General features: G+C 41.7%; 1 protein-coding gene and 2 pseudogenes across 1 annotated transcript; 1 reads left to right on the forward strand and 2 right to left on the reverse strand.

Annotated features, from left to right (window-relative positions):
• The first annotated feature begins 3551 nt into the window (after positions 1 to 3551).
• Positions 3552 to 8812, forward strand: LOC128578420 (protein PBDC1). Its single transcript, XM_053581063.1, has 6 exons — positions 3552 to 4051; positions 4132 to 4197; positions 5744 to 5803; positions 6323 to 6463; positions 7932 to 8043; positions 8323 to 8812. Exons 1-6 carry the CDS (start codon positions 4022 to 4024, stop codon positions 8535 to 8537), a joined length of 624 nt encoding a protein of 207 aa, XP_053437038.1. The 5' UTR covers positions 3552 to 4021; the 3' UTR covers positions 8538 to 8812.
• Positions 8813 to 16117: 7305 nt separating this feature from the next.
• LOC128576888 (eukaryotic translation initiation factor 1-like) lies at positions 16118 to 21907 on the reverse strand (annotated as a pseudogene).
• Positions 17136 to 17601, reverse strand: LOC128577931 (mitochondrial intermembrane space import and assembly protein 40-like; annotated as a pseudogene).
• Positions 21908 to 22192: the final 285 nt, after the last annotated feature.

The following is a 22192-nucleotide window of genomic DNA, read 5'->3' on the forward strand; positions in this document are numbered from 1 at the left end:
AGACCTCTGGACTACGTATAGACTGCTACCCTTCCATAATCATGTCCTTCAGTTTTAGCTGTTCCCTGAAAACTTCCTTGCTATTCAACATTTCTCAAGACATTCTTCTTTAGGCAAGACTTTAACACATCCCTCTCACTCTGAGCTGTCCTCTTATACTTTGTAGAAAAAGCAGAAGGATTCTGGAGAAACACCTCAGTTTCCTACTTCTGCTGCCTCTCTTCATTCTTTTTCTCTGGAGATATGCCTAGTTCACCCTCTAGAACAGCATTTAGTATCAGGCTAATCCCCTAGTACACTTAAGTCTCTCTAAACATAAAACAATAATTTTAAAAATTCCTAATTTTCCTTAAAAATTTTGATTCCTTAATCATACAATTAAATATATGATCCAGCAAGCTGACTTCTGGGTATATATGCAAAAGAATTTAAAGCAGAGTCTTGTACAATTATGTTCACAGCTACATTATTCACAATAGCTAAAAGATGAAAGCAACCAAAGTATTTATGGATGGATAAATGGATAAACAAGATGCAGTATTTACATGCAATAGAATATTATTTAGCTTTAAAAAGGAAAGAAACCGTGTCACATGGTACAACATGAATGAACCTCAAGGACTCTATACCAAGAACAATTATCCAGTCACAAAAAAAGACAAATATTGTATGATTACTCTTATATGCAGTATCTAACATGGTTAAATTCATAGAAACAGAAAACAGAATGATGGTTTCCAGGGGCTGAAAGGAGGCGGGAAAGGGGAGTTGTTTTTTAGTGGTATTTTAGTTATGTTTTGATGTTTAGAGTTTCAGTTTTGCAAGATGAGAAGTTCTAGAGATCTGTTACACAACAACGTGAGTATACTTAATACTACTGAAATGTACACTGGTAAATTTTTATTCTAACTGTTCTTTACCTCGATTTAAAAAAAAGTTCCGGGCGGCGCCTGTGGCTCAGTGAGTAGGGTGCTGGCCCCATATGCCAAGGGTGGCGGGTTCAAACCCAGCCCCGGCCAAACTGCAACAAAAAAATAGCCGGGCGTTGTGGCGGGCGCCTGTAGTCCCAGCTGCTCGGGAGGCTGAGGCAAGAGAATCGAGTAAGCCCAAGAGTTAGAGGTTGCTGTGAGCCATGTGATGCAACGCCACTCTACCCGAGGGCGGTACAGTGACACTCTGTCTCTACAAAAAAAAAAAAAGTTCCTAAACTTTATATGTCTCTCTAGCTGCAACTCTTTGGAATAACTTTCTATGATAATCATCATCTCTTCTTTACCTCCTACTCCCTCTTCAACCTGCTGCCATCTGACTTCTGTCCTCACCATTCCTCTAAAACTGTTCCTGCTAAGGTTGTCAATGACCTCTCAGTATTTTGGGGCTTAGTATATTCAACCTAGGGTTTGGGGCTCTGTTCACCACTTCTTCCTGGAAGTTCTTTTATCCTTTGGATTCTGTGAGACTCTGCCTTGTTCTATCATGATGATACCAGAATATTCCTGCCAGATCCTTGGTCTCAGGAATTGACGAATGAATTCTCAGACCTCAAGTAAGCAAAAGCAGGAGAAGTTATTGAGAAGAAAGGAAAGAGGAAAGCCTCTGGTGCAGTAGAGGGGAGCCCAAGCAGATTGCTGCAAGAACGCCTCTGTCCAGGGGCTTTTATATTTTCTCATATGTTCCCTTTTTCTGATTGTCTCTTTCTATATATGAAATAAGGATTGTATACTGCACCAATCACTGTACTTGCTCCTCAGATACATGATATAGAAATGCAGTTTCCAGTTGACCCCTCACCTATATCCACAGTGTCATAAAATTTATGGTGCAATGTTCCATTTCCCCCTTTTTGGGACTGTGGCATGCCGATTGCACAATTGTGAGGCTGTGGTTTTTCCTGTTGTCCCATCTCACCAGGGGCCATTTTCCAGTCCCTCATTCTTGCCTGCCTTACACAGATTCCCCCACCTTCACTGATGTCTCGCTGACAACTTTTTAGTCATTTTTTTTTTTTTTTTTTGAGACAGAGCCTCCAGCTGTCACCCTGGGTAGAGTTCTGTGGCATCACATCTCACAGCAACCTCCAATTCCTGGGCTCAAGTGATTCTCCTGCCTCCGCCTCCCAAGTAGCTGGGACTACAGGCACCTGCCACAACTCCAGGCTATTTTTTGGTTGCAGCGTCATTGTTCTTTGGCCAGCCTAGGCTGGATTCTAACCAGCCAGCTCAGGTGTATATGGCTCGCGCCTTAGCGGCTTGAGCCACAGGCACAGAGCCTAGCCTTTTTTTTTTTTTTTTTAATTGCTGCCTTTTATTATTCATAAATGGTGCTGCCCTTGACCTGCTGCTCTTTATGTTTTTACTATTCTTTGTTTTTACTGTCCCTTATAGTTTCCTTAGGAAAGCTCAACTAATTACCAGCTGTTAAATTTGTATCTCTAATCGTATCTCCCTCTCCTGATCAATTTTGTCTGATCGTGTCATAGCCTCTTCAAACTCAACTCCTCAAATTAAACTCATCATCTCTCCTTTGTTTTCTAGCTCAGTGACATTCATCCCCAAATCCTATTCTAAAATCTGTGAGTCACACAAGAATCTCAATTCTCTTTTATTCTCCACATGCAATTGGTGAAAAAGTCCTGTCAATTCTAAGCTTTATTATTTCTCAAAATTTATCTCACTGTCACTTCCTCAGTTTAGGTTTTCATCACTTACTGCTTTCAAGCTGGTCTGTCTCCAATTTTGTCTTCCTCAAATTAATGTGCCATATTGTGTTAGAGTGATCAACTTACAACTTAAGTCTGATCATGAGGCTGACCTTCTTAGCCTTCACTAGCTTACTCTTGCATATAGGGTGAACTAACTCTCAACTTTTCTTTTTACATGCAATTTTTTTTAATTTACAGTAGATTTTTTTAAATTTCAGATTAACATGAGAGTACAAACTATTGGGTTACACTGTTAGCATTTGTTAGGTGAAGTTCAAGTTGTAGTGGAGCCCTTCACGCAGGAGATGTGCCATATCCTCTTACATTGTGCCCATTAGGTGAGAGCTTAGGAATCCTCCTTTTCTTCCTCTCTCCTCCAACTTGAATTTCTAACTCTCAATTTCTTAATGTTCAGTATCCAAAGGCCCTCTGCTCCCTCGAAGGATTATGAAGGACTGCATTCTTGTTCTAGCTAGTCTGTTTTTATAATTCTCAGCAAGGTGCCACAATGTTTAATTTATTCATGGTTTGCATATACTGTTCCCTCTGAAATGTCTTTCTCTATCTGCATGGCTGAATTTTCTTCATGATTCAGCTTGGGTAACCCCCATTCATGCTACCACAGCATATGGTGTAATCAACACTTTATCTATTCTCTCACTATATCTAATTCTTCCAAGGCAAGGACTAAATCTTGCATCTCTGCACACCACCCCCTAGCGCCCTGCCTGTTTGTGACTACTCTCTGGTTGGAGGCACTGGGGGAGGGGGATCTACGCACGCACAAATGGAAAATTTGAATTGGAACTTTCGCGGAGCACACAGCCTAGTGAAGACAAGAGAGCTGCACTATTTTAACTTAGGCTTTTCCCGTGATGATCACCACCGAAATCACTGACCAGTCCACCACCTCTGATCTCCATAGCACCCCATACTGTGCAACAGTACGCCACATCTGTGCCTGCTTGGGATGGGAGAGGAGGGGCCGCGACTTCCTCCAGGCAAGAAAGCAGGCGCAGCATGAAGACTTTTTTTTTTTTTTTTTTCTTTAAGACACAGTCTCAAGCTGTCGCCCTGGGTAGAGTGCCGTGGCCTTACAGCTCACAGCAACTTCAAACTCTTGGGCTTAAGCGATTCTCTTGCCTCAGCCTCCCAAGTAGCTAGGACTACAGGCAGCATGAGGAAGACTGACGTGGCTTGCCTTTCCAACAACTGCGGTAAGAGCGCGCGCGTGTGCGCGCGCACACCCACCCCCAGAAAAAAAAAAAAAAAAAACAAAACACTTCCGGGAAACTGAAGCCACGCTTTCCGGACTGCAAAATGGAGGCTACCAGTGGAACTGATGAGCCGGTGAGACGCTGCTCTGGGGTCGGTTGAGCCGGGTGGAACCTTGAATTCTTCTTCTCCCCTTTTTTTTTTCACCTTCCCAGGTTTCCAGGGAGCTGATGTCTGTGGCACATGCTCTGTCTCTCTCAGCAGAATCTTATGGCAACGATGTGAGTATGACTCACCCACAACTCTAACCTGCTCAGCCGGCCTGGGATCTGTGCAGGTTCTGCCAATACATTCTAACCTCCTATTCTGGTATCTTCTGCACACCACTCGCCGCGTTCTCCAGAAACCCACTTTCATTCAATTCATTTGAATCTTGATCCACAAATGTAGGATTTGTGCCAGTGGAAGTGGTTCCTCAACTTTGCTACACTTTAGAAATCACCTGGGAAGCTTTTAAATATCCCGATGTCTGGATTGCAGTTCATACCAACTAAATCAGAATGGAGGATGAGAGAAGAATTTTTGAAAATATTTGAAGAAATTTAATGTATCAGTGTTTTTAAAGGTTCCCAAATGATTGCTTTGTGCAGGAAAGCTATACTGGCTTATAGCGTGTCTAGTTTAGATTGTTAAAGAGAAAGCACATGATGTATTTTTAGAAACAAGACAAAGGGACGTAAGGATAATAATAACATCCAAACAAGAGTGTGATGCGTACTAAATGAGTGGATCAGGCTATAAGATCCGAGGAATTTAGTTGAAGCAGCGAAGGCTAAGGTTTGAGGCAGTATTAGATGACTTAACTGAGGAAGTGGAGCTTTAACTGGATCCTCAAAGTGTAAATGGATAAAAAGCATGGATTAGGAGATAGGAAAAGTACATGGTCAAAATATGGAGGCACAAATGCAAATGAATTTTTTCTGGAGTCAGTGAAATAGATCTGTCTTTTTTTTTTTTTTTTTTTTTTTTTGTAGAGGCAGAGTCTCACTTTATGGCCCTCGGTAGAGTGCCGTGGCATCACACAGCTCACAGCAACCTCCAACTCCTGGGCTTAAGCGATTCTCTTGCCTCAGCCTCCCGAGTAGCTGGGACTACAGGCGCCCGCCACAACGCCCAGCTATTTTTTGGTTGCAGTTCAGCCGGGGCCGGGTTTGAACCCGCCACCCTCGGTATATGGGGCCAGTGCCTTACCGACTGAGCCACAGGCGCCGCCCATAGATCTGTCTTGGTTGGAATGGAAGATTGCCGTGTAAGATGTGGTGGGTACTTGGTAAGACTTATTTATAACCTGAGCTGTTTCATGATGCTGATTTCATTTCCAGGTGTTACTGGATGGGGAATGGCCATCTGGTAAACACAAATGATGATTATGACATGCTATAATCTTAAAAATGAAAAATAGCTTTCTCTTCTGTTATCTTTGTTCTCCCAACAACTTGGTGGTGTACATAGGTATATTATTTCAGCTTTATACGATTTAACTAAGTCTTGAAAAGGTGATTTATTTAGTCTCCCCCACTTTCACTAGCTGATGGTAAAAGATAGCCAGTGGCTCATTTTATTTATTATACTGTGTAGGTAGCTTCTTTTGATAGTCACAAAGTCAAAAGAATTATTATATTGTCCAAATTCATAGTCATAGTTTTTATCCTTTGACAGTTTGGTAACCTTCTTGAGCATTAACTAGATATCGACATAATTGCTTAATTTGTTACACAATAACAAGATTGAGAGTTTTCTGACCTGGCATTTTTCACTCCTTTGCAGCCGGATATTGAGATGGCTTGGGCCGTGAGAGCAATGCAACATGCTGAAGTCTACTACAAGGTGAATTATCTCTTATCATCATTAAGCAGAATTAAACATGGAATTGTAATGTATGGTGCTCTGCTAATCACTCTCTTAGCAAGTTAAACAGTTATGTTTTGGAAATAGTTTTTATTACTAAACAATCTTACAGACAACAGAGGGGTGGAAGCAAACTTACTTTGGCAATGAGCAGTTCTGCTTCTATGCCTGGTGTTCTATTGCTAGCTGGCAAAAGGGTGCCTAGTCCATACATAGTGGGCACTTAATAAATATTTGTTTAATGAATGAACAAGCTACAGAGCATGATAGCCAGGTATCACCAGGGCAAATGGTCAGTTGCCAAATTGGTTGCAGGGATTATAATATATCATGGCACTTTTAAACTGTATCATGATTTCATATAGGACCTAGGCTGTCTTACTTCCTAACAAAATCTTCTGCCCTTAGAATCCATAAAAGTGTTCTGGCAAGGGTCAGGAGGGTAGAAGTACAGTAAATAAGAGACTAGCATCTGTATGTTGTTTTACTATCTGGCAGCTGATTTCATCAGTTGACCCACAATTCCTGAAACTCACCAAAGTGGATGACCAGATCTATTCTGAATTCCGGAAAAATTTTGAGAAACTCAGGATAGATATATTGGACCCAGAAGAACTCAAATCAGAATCAGCCAAAGAGGTAAGAATTTTCTTTATTAAATATTACCTAGCATCTGACCAATGATTTTTTTTTGACAGAGTCTCACTTTGTCGCCCTTGTTAGAGTGCCATGGTGTCACAGGTCACAGCAACCTCCAGTTCTTGGGCTTAAGTGATTTTCTTGCCTCACCTTCCTAAGTAGCTGGGACTACAGGCGCCTGCCACAACACCTGGCTGTTTGTTAGAGACAAGGTCTTCCTCTGGCTCAGGCCGGTCTGGAACCCATGAACTCAGGCAGGTCTTGAACCCATGAGCTCAAGTAATCTACCTGCCTCAGCCTCCCAAGTGCTAGGATTACAGGCCTGAGCCACCCACCACGCCTGGCTTTCTGACCAATATTTTTTTTTTAACATTTTTTGTTTGTTTTAAGGAAATATGAAATAAAGAACCAGATCTTTTTTCTTTATAGTTATAATGAACTAATTAAGTTAGGAAATGAATGTTTACTTAAATAGGTAGGTTATCCAGAAGATTGGGTGGGGACATGACAAACAGGTTACAGGAAGATGTTTTGATTATCTGTATTTAAGTTTATATGATCACAGGCCATGGATAATTGGAAAAATTGGGGGGAGGGTTGCTTATGTGATTATCTTGTAGTTTGACAGGGTACTTAACACAGTTAGGAAAAAATTTTTCCTTGGGAGTAAGTCCTTGGCCTATGAAGAATCTAAACTTTTAACTTTTAGCAGGCTATTACTAATCTTTGGAAAATTGTTGTTACTGAATAGGCTTCTTTCTTAAAATCTAACTTTGTGACTTTGGGCCAAATGCTTGTCTTATTTGTCTCACTTGTGCCTTAGTAGTGGAGATGATAATGACCATTTTAGGATGATCTGACCAATAACTTTAAAAGAAAACAGAATCAGTAATATTTAAGAAATCACATTTTAATTTTTTAGTAAAGGACTTTTATATTTTTAAGGTTAAAATATTGCTTTTGTTGAGACACAATCCGTAACGGAAATTTACTATTAGTTTCACAGTGAAACTAGTGATCACCTCAATCCTAGTCTCTCGGCTCAGCGCCTATGGCTCAAGCGGCTAAGGCGCCAGCCACATACACTTGAGCTGGCGGGTTGGAATACAGCCGGGCCACCCAAGAACAATGACAGCTGCAAACAAATAGCAGGACATTGTGGCGGGCGCCTGTAGTCTCAGCTACTTGGGAGGCGGAGGCAAGAGAATCGCTTGGGCCCAGGAGTTGGAGGTTGCTGTGAGCTGTAATGCCACGGCATTCTACCCAGCACTGTACCCAGGGCGATAGCTTGAGGCTCTGTCTCAAAAAAAAAAAAAGTCCTAGTCTCTCTCACTATTGTTATTTTCCTTATTGCAGAAGTAGAATCTGTTGACCTGGTCTAAGTACATCAGCCTGTTGCATTTTTTGAGCTACAGCATTGTTTTTTGTTGTTGTTGTTGTTGTCATCATCTGTTTTTTGTTTTTATAGAAATGGAGGCCATTCTGCTTGAAGTTTGATGGGATCGTAGAAGATTTCAACTATGGTACTTTGCTGCGACTAGACTGTTCTCAGGGCTACACTGAGGAAAACACCATCTTTGGTTAGTAATTTTCCTCTGGAATTGTTTCTGTATAAGGAGAGTAAGGGATCTTGTTTTACTGATGAGTCAGTGGCATGTATAGTTATGTTGGACATCATCTTATTTATTATATCTTTAAAGATCATGTTTTTTTTTAAGTAACTAAGATAGTTAAGTATTTTCAGTCTTGTTAATACCAAGTTATAATTCAAGATCTCTGAAGCTTATGACTACACTTGAATGATTGCATATTGGTTCAAACTGAGACTAAGACAATTATCAATTCTGTTCACTTTCCAGCCCCCAGGATACAATTTTTTGCTATTGAAATTGCTCGGAACCGGGAAGGCTATAACAAAGCAGTTTTCATCAGTGTTCAGGACAAAGAAGGAGAGAATGAAGCCAACAATGGAGGAGAGAAAGGAGCTGACAATGGAGGAAAAAAGGAAAGAGTCAACAGAGAAGGAGAAAAAGCTGACAAAGACAGCAACAAAACTGGTGAAACAGCTATGTAAGGTAGATAGTAAGTAGCACTCTAGAAGCTACGACTCAGCTGAGCCTACGAGTACCATGGTGCTTTTTGCACAAACTGTTTTGGTTGAATATACAATCGAAGGACCCTCAAAAGGATGTCTTTCTAGTCTGATAATCAGGAGTTGCTTTGGTAATTTACTTACTGGCTTAAAAACTATTATTGGGGTCTTAGTTAATTATTTTATGGTGTGTTCTTTTTTTGGCTGTCACCACTGGTCAAGTCAGAAAGTTTGTAAATAAATTCTTTTGGCTCTTATCTATGTCTGTGACTGACTTTAAAAAGGTATTTAAAGTTATTTGACACTTCAAATTATTTTCACATTTATAATTTCATCAGCATGTCTCATATGAAATGATTTATGAAATGAGAGTAAAGTTCTCTCAACTTGTTAATCTAGTGTTGGTATTAGAAGTCCTTAACATAAGAATTGACTCTTACTCTGAGTGAGAATACTTCACTTATTTCATTCACTGAGGGAGAATAGCTCCCTGATTTCATTTGCTATATATGACAAAAAAATTGATACATACTGATACCTACTCTATGGTGATAACAATGGTAGCCTGAAGCTACCAGACTAGTGAATGCAGCCCAGTTACTATTAGAAGAACAAAAGACTGGACCTGCTTCAGTACTTACTTCTCTTCTGGTAGCCAGGTTGTTACCTGAAAGCTAGCAAAAAGAAATTAAATTTAAAACCTAACAGATTGGCTTCCCTTTTATAATGTAGTAGACCGTAGAATATGTTTATATACTAACACAAAATGAACATATGCTATGTATTTAATTGATATTTTGTTGAGGTCCAAAAGTAGACAGATTGATTTTATGTGGATGAGGGAGTATATTATTCTGATGGCTTTTAAGAGTGCATCTTCAGTTACCTTCAAATGTATGTAAAGATTTGTATATGTCTCTGTAGCCATATTGAACTTGACTGCTGAAACTAGTTAGAGGAAACCACAGTGTTTATAGTATATACAGTAAATAAAAGTCTGACCACAACATTATCATGCAATAAAGGATTTACCATAGCAGAGAAGGGAATTTGACGCCTTTTCATTCCACTGGACATAAGAGAAAAATAAAAATTAAACTTAATTGATGAATTCTACTTTAGGCAAAAGCTGAACTATAGATGCACACAACCAGTAGCAACATTTTTGCACAAAGGAAATAGGTTTTCCCATTAATTCTCATTGGCAAATTCTTAAAAATATCTAAAACATTTGTTAGAGTCTTTATGAAGTAAAGACTTTGTGGGCGGCGCCTGCGGCTCAGTGAGTAGGGCACTGGCCTCATATACCTAGGGTGGAGGATTCGAACCTGGTTCAAACCCAGCCCCGGCCAAACTGCAACAAAAAAATAGCGGGGCGTTGTGGCGGGTGCCTGTAGTTCCAGCTACTCAGGAGGCTGAGGCAAGAGAATCACCTAAGCCTGGGAGCTGGAGGTTGCTGTGAGCTGTGAAGTAACGGCACTCTACTGAGGGCAACAAACTAAGACTCTGTCTCTAGGGAAAAAAAAAAAAAAAAAGACTGCGGGTCTTTTGGAGAGCTCCAGAGAGAAACATCCAATTAAAAAAAAAAAAAAAAAAACTGGCTGTGCGCCTGTAGCTCAGCCTGGACTAGCTAAACAACAATGACAACTGCAGCCAAAAATAGCCAGGCATTGTGGACCTGGTCACTTTCCATTCCTCTTTTCCTCTCTGTTAAGGTCTTTCCTTGTCCCAGGACTGGGCTCCTCTCTTGTGGACCCTCACCCAGGTTCTACGCCAGAAACTTTCATCTTTATGGTGCATAGGCCAGGAAAGGAGGCAGTGAGACCAGTCAAGGGATCACCTCAGACTCTTGCCTCGGCCCTCTTGACGTCCATCACTGCACACTAATTCCTTAGGACTTGGTAAGCTGGAGAAAGGGGTTCCACCTCTGGGATCTCCCATTCCACCACCACCTCTCTCTCCAAAAATCCTAGTACTAAGTTGGGATTTCCCCTGTGATCTGGGATCAGTGTTCCTTCCCCCGCAACACCTACATGTGGGGAAGCTTAAGGGATAGGGTTGAATTCTCTGGACTTTGTCCTCGGCTCCACAGGTGATGCAAGGATGCCTGCCTCTCTGCTGGTGAACCTCTACCTCATTTCTCCTCCTTACTTCACATGCCATGGCAGTTGCTATTCAGTTCCCTCCTAAAACCTACCAATGGGCAGTCTCAAAAACCTGGGCAACCTGAGTTTGAAAGGAGATATCAAACTGCCTCCATAGCACTGCCTTGCTCCAGTGCAAACTAGACAATGGAAACCAGTAGCCTAAAATTGACATTTCCAATTTACTCTCAAAAATCTTAAAAATTTCATAACTCACAGCTGGGCATGGTGGCTTATGACTAATATCAGCACTTGGGAGGTTGAGGCGGATGGATTGACTGAGCTCACAGGTTGGAGACCAGCTTGAGCCAGAGCAAGACCTCTCTAAAAATAGCTGGCGTTGTGGCAGGCACCTGTATTCCCAGCTACATGGGAGGCTAAGGGAAGAAAATTGCTTAAGCTTAGGAGTTTGAAGTTGCTGAAAGCTGTGACGCCAGGGCACTCTACCAAGGGTGACAAAGTGAGACTCTGTCTCAAAAAAAATAAAAATCCTAACTCCTAGCGGCAAGTGGTCTGGGGTCACCTATCTTCAAGCTTTCTTTCTTCAGGGTCATCCTTTTCTCTCCCAGAACTATACCACCTTTCAAATTCCCCTCAATGAACAGTTGCCACCTCAACCTTCCACCTCTGACTCAGACATTTTACCCCACTGAACATTCTGTTTCCTCCACCTTATGACTCTCCACCTCCTGAACCTTCTTCTCCCACCTGGTCTCAAAGCAGGGGGTGCCCACAGGTTATAGGTGGGTTTAGAGATTCTTTGACAGTTGGCTGAAAGAGTTAGGTTCTGTCTAATAAACCAGGAGTCAGAAAAAGAAATGCCGAGTTAAGATAAGGGTCTGTTAATCAGAGACAAAATACAGACTCAAGTGGTTTGTTGTGTGTATTGAGGACCTGCAAGTATGTCTTGTATAGCCTTAGTTGGGTCTGTTAATGAGTCCCAGAGGACATCTCTAACAAGGGTAAGGGTGGATGTTGGGGGTCAGGGGTTCCCAGTTCCATTGCTGGGCTGAGCTAGAAAGTTCAACCAAGGCAGGGCCATAAGGGAAAGCAAAAGTGAGTGGAAACTGAAAATAAAACTGGAACAGCACAGACAGGGTGGATAGACAGTAAAAGTAACTTACACAAGTTACAGAGTAACAAAGAGATTTTATTTAGGAAGAACAAAGAGAAAGTTTAGAGCACTTCCAAAGAGAGTTGGAAGTGGGTCCCTCTAGTGAAGGAGAAAAGGTCAGAGAGGAGACACAAAGGCCTGCAGGGAGGCCTTTCTGGGCTTTCAGGCAGTATTACCTTTTTCTGTTGGTCATTCACGGTCTCTTTCTATTGGTCATTGCTTACCCGGGTTACTTCATACCCATATTCTTATAGGCCTTCCAGACTTCCTGGTTCAGCAGCCCGGAATTTCCCCCCACCCCTCTTGAAGCCCCTTTTTTAGTGTCCATCTGGTTCCCACCTGAGGAGCTATGGTACTAAAATCTTTTTTTTTTTTTTTTTAATTTTTTTTGGTCCTACAATCTTGATGGGAAAATGGAGGACGACCATTCTTAGCTACTTCCTACTGTCAAAATGGGGGCATTAGCCTACTTTTCAGGGACCCTCCTCAGTTTCCCTACTCTAAAGGGTGTTTGGGGGGGGGGTCTGAAATTTCTGGCCACTTGGTCAAAAGTTTTCGTCAGTATTTGCTGGAATCCCTGCATCACCATTATCTTTATGTGAAACTGCTGGAGCCTGGAAGACACGAACTTAATAATGAGGTTGAACAGGCAGGGTCTAAACATTTAGGAGAGGATGATTGTTATTGTAGGCCCAGTGAAAGATATAGAAAGAAAGGTTTCTTTAGTTGCATTCAAGGCAGGTGCGTTTAAAAGAGCCCGTTTCAAGGTTTGGAAAGCTTTCTCTTGTTCCCTATCCCATGTTACTCCTTACACAACTTCCTCTGTTAAAGTATTTTATAAGGGCTTAATAAACTTTCCATATTATCCAATAGTATTCTGCCATTCCCCTTTGCAAAGGGAATCCCTAAAAACTGAGTTGCTAGCTATGAGAAACATGCCTCATCATGCCTCCTCCTCGGAATGACCATAAGAATATGGGTATGAAGTAACCTCGGTAACCAATGACCAATAGAAAGAGACCATGAATGACCAATAGAAAAAAGTAATACTGTCTGGAAGCCCAGAGAGGTCTCCCTGCAGGCCTTTGTGTCTCCTCTCTGACCTTTTCTCCTTCACTAGAGGGACCCACTTCCAACTCTCTTTGGAAGTGTTCTAAACTTTCTCTTTGTTCTTCCTAAATAAAATCTCTCTTTGTTACTCTGTAACTTGGGTAGTTACTACACAGGTGGATAGACACTAGTTACTTTCTATCCACCCTGCCTATGCTGCTCCAGTTTTATTTTAAGTTTCTACTCACTTGCTTTCCCTGCCTTGGTTGAACTTTCTAGCTCAGCCCAGCAATCTAACCAGAAACCCCGACTCCCAACATCCACCCCTCCCCTTGTTAGAGATGTCCTCTGTGACTCATTAACAGGTCTAACTAAAGCTGTGCAAGACGTACTTGCAGCTCCGCAATATACAATCTCTCCATCTAACTTCCTTTCTCCTCTCTTTCCACCTGACTCCTTTTTTTTCCTCCACACACCCTCTTGGGAATAGCCTCCAGAAGCTATATTACCCTTACATGAAATAGGGGGAGCTGAGGGAATCATCAGGGTCCATGTCTCCTTTAGCCTAAGAGATCTATCCCAAATTGAAAAACACCTTAGGTCCTTTTCAATTAATCATACTCAATTTATAAAAATACTTGTAGTATTTAGCCCAGTCCCATGATTTCTCATGGCAAGACATTTACGTAGTGCTTTCCTCTTTCACCATCCTGAAGCAAAAACCTGTATTTGGGTGGTAGTTTCAGCCTTCACAGATACCTTAGCTGAAGCCCCGCTAATATATACCAACCTCAAGCCCGAATTGGAGGCTGGAAGGCTGTACTTAAGCACCTGCTTTTTTTTCAATCAGCCTCAGGTATAAGAGAAAGCTTCAGAAACTTGAGGGCAGACTCCAGACTCCCCAGAAGGAATTAATTTAACTTGACTTCAAGGTCTATAACAGCAGAAAGGAAGAAGTGGCTGAGACTAAGCAGTCTAGGTACCAGATGCTGGCCTCTGCCCTTCAGGGAGAGAGAAAGGGCTCTACCAGGTAACCTAAACACCCACCTCATTCTGCACAGCCTTCAGGTCTTTGCTACAAGCATGGTAAACAGGGACACTGGCCTGATACTGCCCTAATCCTCAAGCTCCAGGCAGACTGTACCCAGTCTGTGGTGTTCAGGGTCACTGGAAGGATGAATGTCCCCAGGCTGCAAGAGTCATAGACACCCCTTCCAAGACAGTGACTGAGCCAGGATTCAAGCCACCTGAACTCTTGGAACTAGCTTCTGAAGACTGAAGTGGCCCAGGCTCTCAGGCCCCCACCATCATCATCTCACAGAGACCTGGGTTTATCTTATGGTTGCCAGCAAGAGAATTTTCTTCCTCCTGGACATGGATACCACATTCTTGGTACTTCCTGAATTTTTTAGGTCACTACTTTTCCATATCTATGGTTGAGGTTGATGGAATCCCTCTATCCCTCTTAAGACTTCACTTCTAACCTGTTAGTTAGAACACCTGACGTTCTCCCATTCTTTCCTAATAATTCCTAAGGGCCCCAATCCCCTGCTTGGCTGAGACCTATCTAGACTCAAAGCCAGTTCTACCTTGCACTCATCACCCCAAACTGATAATACCTCTCAGCTCCCCACTCTTCTATTACTCTCCTCTATGTCCCCTCCCCTATGTACACAAATGTTTCTCCCAAAGGCTTTAGCTCAGGTCAGTCCTAAAGTTTGAGACACCTCTATACCCTTGATTGCTTTATACCACCAGCCCAGTATGGTTATTCTTTACATATCCTCAACCAACCTCAGTCTCCCCTTAAACCCCAGGCTATAAAGGGACTTCAACCAAATATTAATTGTTTACTAATAAACTACATTCTCTGACCCACCTCATTCCTATACAACACTCATATCCTTACATTCTCCAAACCTGATGGCTCCCTCCAATTAGTTCAAGATCTGTAAGCAGTCCCTATAACTCCCCTCTTCCCAAACCCTTATCTTCTCTCCACTATTCCTCCTTCCACCACACACTTTACAGTCTTAAACCTAAAATACATCTTTTTCTCTATCCCTGTCCTTACCAACTCCCATTTCTAAGCCAGAAATCCTTCTCAAATGGGCCCTGGGCCCCACTTCCTGACTTTCTCTAACTCTGGATTAACTCTGACTCTAACTCTGGATTAACTCAGTTTTTAGGGACTGTCCCCTCACCTCTCAGAGCAGTCACACTAAAATTCAGGATGCCCTTTCTCTTCTGGCCTGCCTTGAAAGTCCTTATCCTTACCATACATTCTCTACAACCTAACACCCTCAACCAGATGCCCAATATCCGGACTAAGTGCCTCATTCTCTTCTGAAACATGGCTGGGCCTCAATACAGATTTAATGACTCTCAATAAACTAAAAATGACAAGTTTAACTTAAACGTCCTTCAGGATCTTAACAATTTTTTTTTCTGAAAATAAATTTTATTTAAATAAGGGTTTAAATACATTACACATAACATTAATACTGAAGAGGAAAAAAACGAAAAACCAGTCTTGTTATTTCACATGGCATTGGACAGCTGTTGTTGGCATTGGGCAGCTGTTGTTGGCATTGGGCAGCTGTTGCAAGCTCTACAGCTAGCTACATAACTGATACATCAGTTTGAGATTTCTTCCCTTGTCAAAAGTTTAATTGATAGAAGGTTGGCCTCACATTCTGATGTTTGGACATCCCTTAGCTAGGATATGTTTGGTCAAAAAGACCTTGGTGGAAAGCCAGATGTCCTATCACCCTACTGGAGGGAAGGTGGCCTAATTTCTGCTCACCATCAGATACCAGGGGATCTTTCCTTTACCACCAAAGGCTCCCTCTAGCGGCACAACTGCATTCCTGCCTTACCCTATCCTCTCAGATTTCAAGGGTTGTCCAGGCTGGGAACTCTGCAGAGGAAGAGATGAGGAGATTCGGGCCAGACATAACGGTCTGTGATCTTAGGGCTCCGGGCTTGGCTGAAACACCATTGTTATTGCTTTGTTTAACGCTTAACACTGCCAGGTGTCTCCTGCTTCACCTGTTTAAATGAGGGACTTCAAGACTAGACAGCATGGCTGGTTTCAGTTTATTGCATGAAGGAGCTACACTAGTCCAAGTTAAAAGCAGACCCCAAATGGTCGTTATACAAGCTGTGAGGTTTTTAAATTTGTGACAAGGGACAGGGGAAATTCTATTCATTGCAAAGAAATCCTCACTTAAGCTTCAGTGAACCACAAGCACTTAAAACCCATGAACCTTCAGCTGATCGTCCTTAGTCCAATCTATGCAAGGAACTGGCATATGTTCTTGAGCTGGGCACCCTGTAGCTGAATTACTTCTCCATATTCTGGATGCTCAATTACAGTACCACTGCAGGCAAATTTCTTCTAAAACGCCTTCACTAATTTCTTTTTATTGTAATCATCAGCGATCCCTTGGACAGTAGTAAGGGTCTTCCTGCCATTTCACTGTTGATTTTTCTTTTTTTTTTTTAGAAATCACATTTTCTTTTAATTAAGTACTTAATTCACACTCTTCTCCTGGCTACTACTCTGGTAACAACTGGGTCCCCACATCTCAAGAACATTGCATCTGACCAGACTGAAAGCCAGTGTGAACATAGGCCCCAAACCAGGGCTTCTGGAACAGCAAGAACAGTCAGCCTTTCTCTTCACTAGAAAGGGATCATGAATGGGAGGGTCCAAATCTCCACCTTCTGAAATTAGAAAACCTTAGAAATGGAAACCAAAATGTATTAGGAATGAAGTATAGCACCCCCTATTATATGCTCAAGGTCAAGATGGTTTTTGAGTAGTAAGTACCTCACCATCTAGCCTCTTCTAGCAGTAATTGGCCCCACCCCAGCATTGTAAAGGAAGATGTTTTGTTTTTCTTTCATTACCCAAAGGGTATAAAATCTACTAAAAGGTATAAATATAATGAATCAGAATAAATCAACTCACTCATAAGAAACATTCCTGGATAGTGATTTTTGGATGCTGGCAATAGTCAGCCCACTATTTCGAAGTGGTAAAATTTAGAGCAATCTGAGACGTGAATTCAAAAGTGGAGGCTACATTTGCTGACTGGTTTGTATATGAAACACATACATACAATCCCCATTTTTTTCAGTGTATATGTCAACAGGCCAAGACCTCTGAGCATCAAAATAAGTTATCTTGTACATTACAGTGCACAAAACGGAGGAAAAGATACTTTCTTGGAAGGTGACTAAAAGGCATTTTGTAAAAGGTCCATATTACTCTAAAATGGAAGGACTGGGCTCCAGTGCCTTCTGGCCTTCATTACTTGACCCCTCCTGTTCTTTGGTTGCAGAGGCTTCAGTGGCAGCCATTTCTTCTACATGTTCTGCTGGCTTCTTCTCTCCCTTCTCTTCATCCTCTTGGGGATAGAGGTCTGGGTACTTCTGCATACATTCCTGCATGGCGGGGAACTGGTCTATACAGTCTGATTCCTTGACATCCTCCGTGCTATAGTGGAAACATGAAAAGCCTGACTTGAACTTTTCCCCACAGGGGCCGCTGGCCATTCCCCCAAGGCACGGGCAGTTCCAGTTAATATCTCCATTTGGTAGTATCAATCCATGCTCCTCATACGGATCATTGGGGTCATCGGCCACCAGCTCTGCACTGCTTGGGGTTTTCATGGTCTTCTTTGGTCACAAATATGATTCGATCCTTCCTTTCCTGCCGGCAGTAAGACATGGCTGGCCCCGGTGCTTAGACTTTCCAGAAGCGATGGTGGCAGCAGCTTCACACCGTCTTCATTGTTGAATTCTTATATGGATATAATCCTCAGTGCCAGCAGGAAGCAGGTCATCACCCTTACTTGCATGAGCAAAGGGGTTGAAAGAGTGGAGGTTCTGGATAGCAGACACACAATACAATTCCTTTTCCTTGGTGGAAACGGCTTGCGGAAGGCGGGGGGTGGGGGACGGAGCGTCAGGAAGCAAGGGGGCTCAAAGGGGAGGCTTCTGAGTCCTCTGCAGTGGCTCAGTGACTGGGCAGGACCTTAAAAACTTTTGGCATCACAATGAAAATGGTCAAAGGCTCCTTGCCTTCAAGTCTTCTTCACTCTTTGAAAATTTCTGTCTTCTACGCCTTCTTTCTTTAGTAAAAGTTAGTCACTGTCCCCTTATTTACTTCTCTATAACTGCTACTGTACCGCTTGTAGTTTTTAAATAATTGTTTAAATTCAGATACTTTAAGATCATAAAACTGACACTGGTATAATATTTCTAAATTTTGCTAATTTTAACAGTAAAATTATGTTCTTAATTTTTAGTTTCTAAATTCTAAAATCTAAATGAATAACTGTAATAAAACATAAAGACATGTTTTCAGAGCCTTGGCCAGAAGCTACAAGGCATAGTCTAGCTCACAGGGCCCCTTCCTCCCTGCTCTAGCTTTGCCCCCTGGTTATTCTGGGAAAAATTGAATCCTTGAGTCATTCTGTTTTCTGTCTTTACACCTGGTAAATTGATTAAAGACACAGATAAGTCCTGTCCCTTGTAGCCATTTTTGATACCAGGTAACCCTGTGAGAATTAGGACAAGAATAGACATCTGAAATAGCACCTGTGTTGTGGTTTCAAAACACTTTTCAATAATTTAAAACCTTAAAATCAGGTTAAGTGAGTGATTTGTAAGATATAGTACTTCAGCTTTCTATGATTGAAACTAAGTATGAGATTTTTGCCTTTTAAAATATTCTAATTATCAGTTTAGCTATCCTGTGTTATGAAAAATGTTTTTAATAAGAAAGGTTAAACAGAGGCTTGGCATGGTGGCTCATGCCTGTAATGCCAGTACTCTGGGACACTGAGGCAGGTGGATTGCTTGAGCTCACAGGTTGGAGACCAGCCTGAGCAAGAACAAGACCCTATCTCTAAAAATAGCCAGCAGTTATGGTGGACATCTGTAGTCCCAGCTACCAGGGAGGCTAAGGCTGAGGCAAGAGAATCACTTGAGCCCAGGAGTTTGAGGTTGCTGTGAGCTATGATACCACTGCACTCTACTAAGGGCAACAAAGTGAGACTTAGTTTCAAAAAAAGGAAGATTAAACAGAATGGAGAATAAAGATGTCATGTTTGTAGATTTTGCAGGTTGGATAGAAGAGGGAATTTATGAAGAATGAAAGATGTTTCTGATGAAAAAGGTGAAGAGAAAGGAGAATAATGTTGTATAAGAAAGAATCTGGTATAGTCAACTTTTATCCTGAAATAGAATGACTGATTTGTTTAAGAAAATCAAAACTGGCTAGGTGCTGCTCAGTGGGTAGAGTGCTGGCCCTGTGCACCAGGGGTGGCAGGTTCGAACCCTGCCCCTGCTTGAGGGGGAATGTGAAAATGAGGACAAAACAGAAAGTTTAACATGTTTGTAGATTGTCTGTGCAAGTTGAATAGATCTCATAAGAGGAAATTTATGAAGGAATTTGCATATGATCCGGTTAACTATAAAATTTAGTTAAAACAACAAAGTTTCTTAAAATATTAATTCACACTTCATGAAATTATATGACCTTTAATTTAAAAATTATACTACAGGAGGTTTTGTTTTACTTTTTCAGTAACAGGCCTGAAAAAAACTAACCTTTAAAAAAGTTAAGATTTACACACAGATAACCTCCTATTTCACCTTTAAAATCTTTGAAATTCAGTCTTTTGAATCTCAAACTAACTTTTTAAATATTAAGACCACTGAAATTCTAAAAGGAACATTTTAGGCTTATTTTAAATGTTAAAATTGTACAGGAAACAAAACATATTCTTGCTTACCCACCAACTGGACAGGCCCTTATACTCTTGCCTATCTGTCTCCTCATAGAAACATTGCCCCTCCTGGGCAACCTCTAAACATTCCAACAAAAACATGTCAGGCTCCAAATAGCCCCCATCTTGATCCCACTCCTCAGTGGCCTGGGGAGCTACAGGGCTCAGGACAGGACTCAGAGACATTGTTGCAGGAAGACGAGGCCCAACAGAGAGAAAGAACACCCAAACACCACGTTTATATGAGGAAGGGCTTTATTCACCAGCCAGGAACTTACAGCATAGAAGAATTCCAAATGGCTGCACTCCTCAATTGGCTTGGTCTTCCCCTTTTTATTGACAGTCAAAAAGTTACACTCCACAGGTACCCTTCTCATTGGCCAGTTTGAATCAAGCGGGAGATGCTATTCCAGCTGCTACAGACCTACAGGATTTCACAGAGTTTGGAAATTTCCAAGTTCCAGGAAGTTAAGTTTACAAATTCCCAAGAGCTGAGTCACCAGGGAGAGGACCCTGCAGGTGTATCCTCGTGGTCTCCTTGAGAAGACCTGTTCTCCTAGACCTCAACCTTCTCAGGTATCCTCTCTCAACATGAGGTCTTCCCTATGCTTTTTAACTACAAGACCAAATAGATTCCTCAACAGCTGCGACCCTTCAAAATAGACATAGTTTAGACCTTCTCACTGCAGAAAAGGAAGGCTTATGTTTGTTCCTAGATGAAGAGTGCTGCTTCTTTTTTTTTTTTTTTTTTTGCAGTTTTTGCAGTTTTTGGCCAGGGCTGGGGAGAGTGCTGCTTCTATGTCAACCAATCTGGACTTCTTCAGAGATGCTGAACTGACTGCCAACCTCCAAAAACAAAGAGAAAACAGCTGGCAACCATGGTTTGATTTACAAAGCTGGCTTCCCTGGGTTTCACCTCCTTTACTTCTTTTATTACTTTGTGTCTCCCTAGGTCTACTCCTTTTACAAATTGTGATACAGTCATTCAGAACGCAGTTCAAGCTTAACCAGCAACATGGCACCTAGGTCCTTCTAAAAGAGGCTTGCTCAAGACAACCCCCAAATCTTCCTAACACCAATGACTCCCCTATCCTGTACTCCTGAGAGTCGGCCTTCCCATCCAGCAGGAAGTAGTTTAGAGAGATTTCTGCACCCCCATTCCTTAAAATAAAAAGTGAGAAAAGGAATTCTCATAACCCTGACAAGAGTGCAGCTATTTTAGAAAATTAGGTCAGAAACTAGCAATCCCCCTCCCTAGATTCCTGGAATGCCTCAAGGCCAGAGTTCTTGGAAATACCCTACCATATTCCTTACCCTGAGGATACTACCATAATCTTAGCCCTAAGGATGCACCCATAATCCTGACCAGCATTATAAAAGAGCCCCAGACGGTATTTCAGACTCATTGCCCCATTTCAATTATATTGATAAGGCTAATAAAAGCCTTTTCCAACTCTATGGGAGCAGAACTGACACCTGAGCAGTCTCCATTCTCCTTTTCCCCTCTATTAAAGTCCCTGGGGGAAAAATAATAATAAAGTATATTGTAAAGCTAAAAATAAAAAGAAAATTAAAGGGGTATGCAAGTGTTAAATACCTCATACTAGACAGGCTTTGTTACGAAGCTTTAACATATTGACTTTTTGTAGTTCATAAATTTTTAAATGTCCAGAAACATACTGAGGAAGAATGAAGATTAATGACCACATACATTTATTTATACCTCTGGTGACCTTTTTCCAGGTTGTTTAACAACAAGACAGCTTGCTTAATGACTTCTCTCATTGATTTTACTGAGAACAAGAAACACAGTTGAAAGACTGCTTTAAAGCAGAAGCATCTGTTTAAGGACTAGGTGATGAAAATTGAGGGAAAGAAATACACACAACACTTCATCTGCACTGTAAGAGACCAGGACTCCAAGTTTAGGGAAGAAGGCAGAATAGTTCTCTGGTGTGGTAAACAATTCTTTTTTTTTTTTCCCCCTTCCCCCATGGTAAACAATTCTTAAGGTGGCCCCAAGATTCCCACACCCTGGTACACATACCCTGTATAATTGCCACCTGTTCAGTGTGGGTGAGACTTATAAATATGAAGAGATTTCACTCCTGTAATCACTCCTGTGATTACATTATGGATTATTTTATTTTATTTTGCGTTAATCAAAAGGGAAATTACCCTGAGTGAATCTGACACAATCAGGTGAGTTCTTAGGCAAGCAGTGGCAGCATATGCTTCCATGTTGGCCCTGAGGAAGAAAATTAGCCCTGTAAGAGGAAGGGAGCATGTGGCAAGGACCTGAGTGGCCTTCTGAAAGCTGAGATTATTCCCTGGCTCACAGCAAGAAAATATGGATTTCACTCTTCAGTTGCAAGGAACTGAATTCTGCCCCAAAACCCAGTGAGCTTGTAGAAGACCTCAAGCCTCAGATGAGAGTGACACCATGATTTTTTTTCCCATGAGACCCTTAACAGGACCAAGTTGAGCTGTTCCTGGATTCTTGACCCACAAGACAGTGAGATAATA

Source organism: Nycticebus coucang, chromosome X (genome assembly GCF_027406575.1).
Source record: "Nycticebus coucang isolate mNycCou1 chromosome X, mNycCou1.pri, whole genome shotgun sequence".
NCBI lineage: Eukaryota > Metazoa > Chordata > Mammalia > Primates > Lorisidae > Nycticebus > Nycticebus coucang.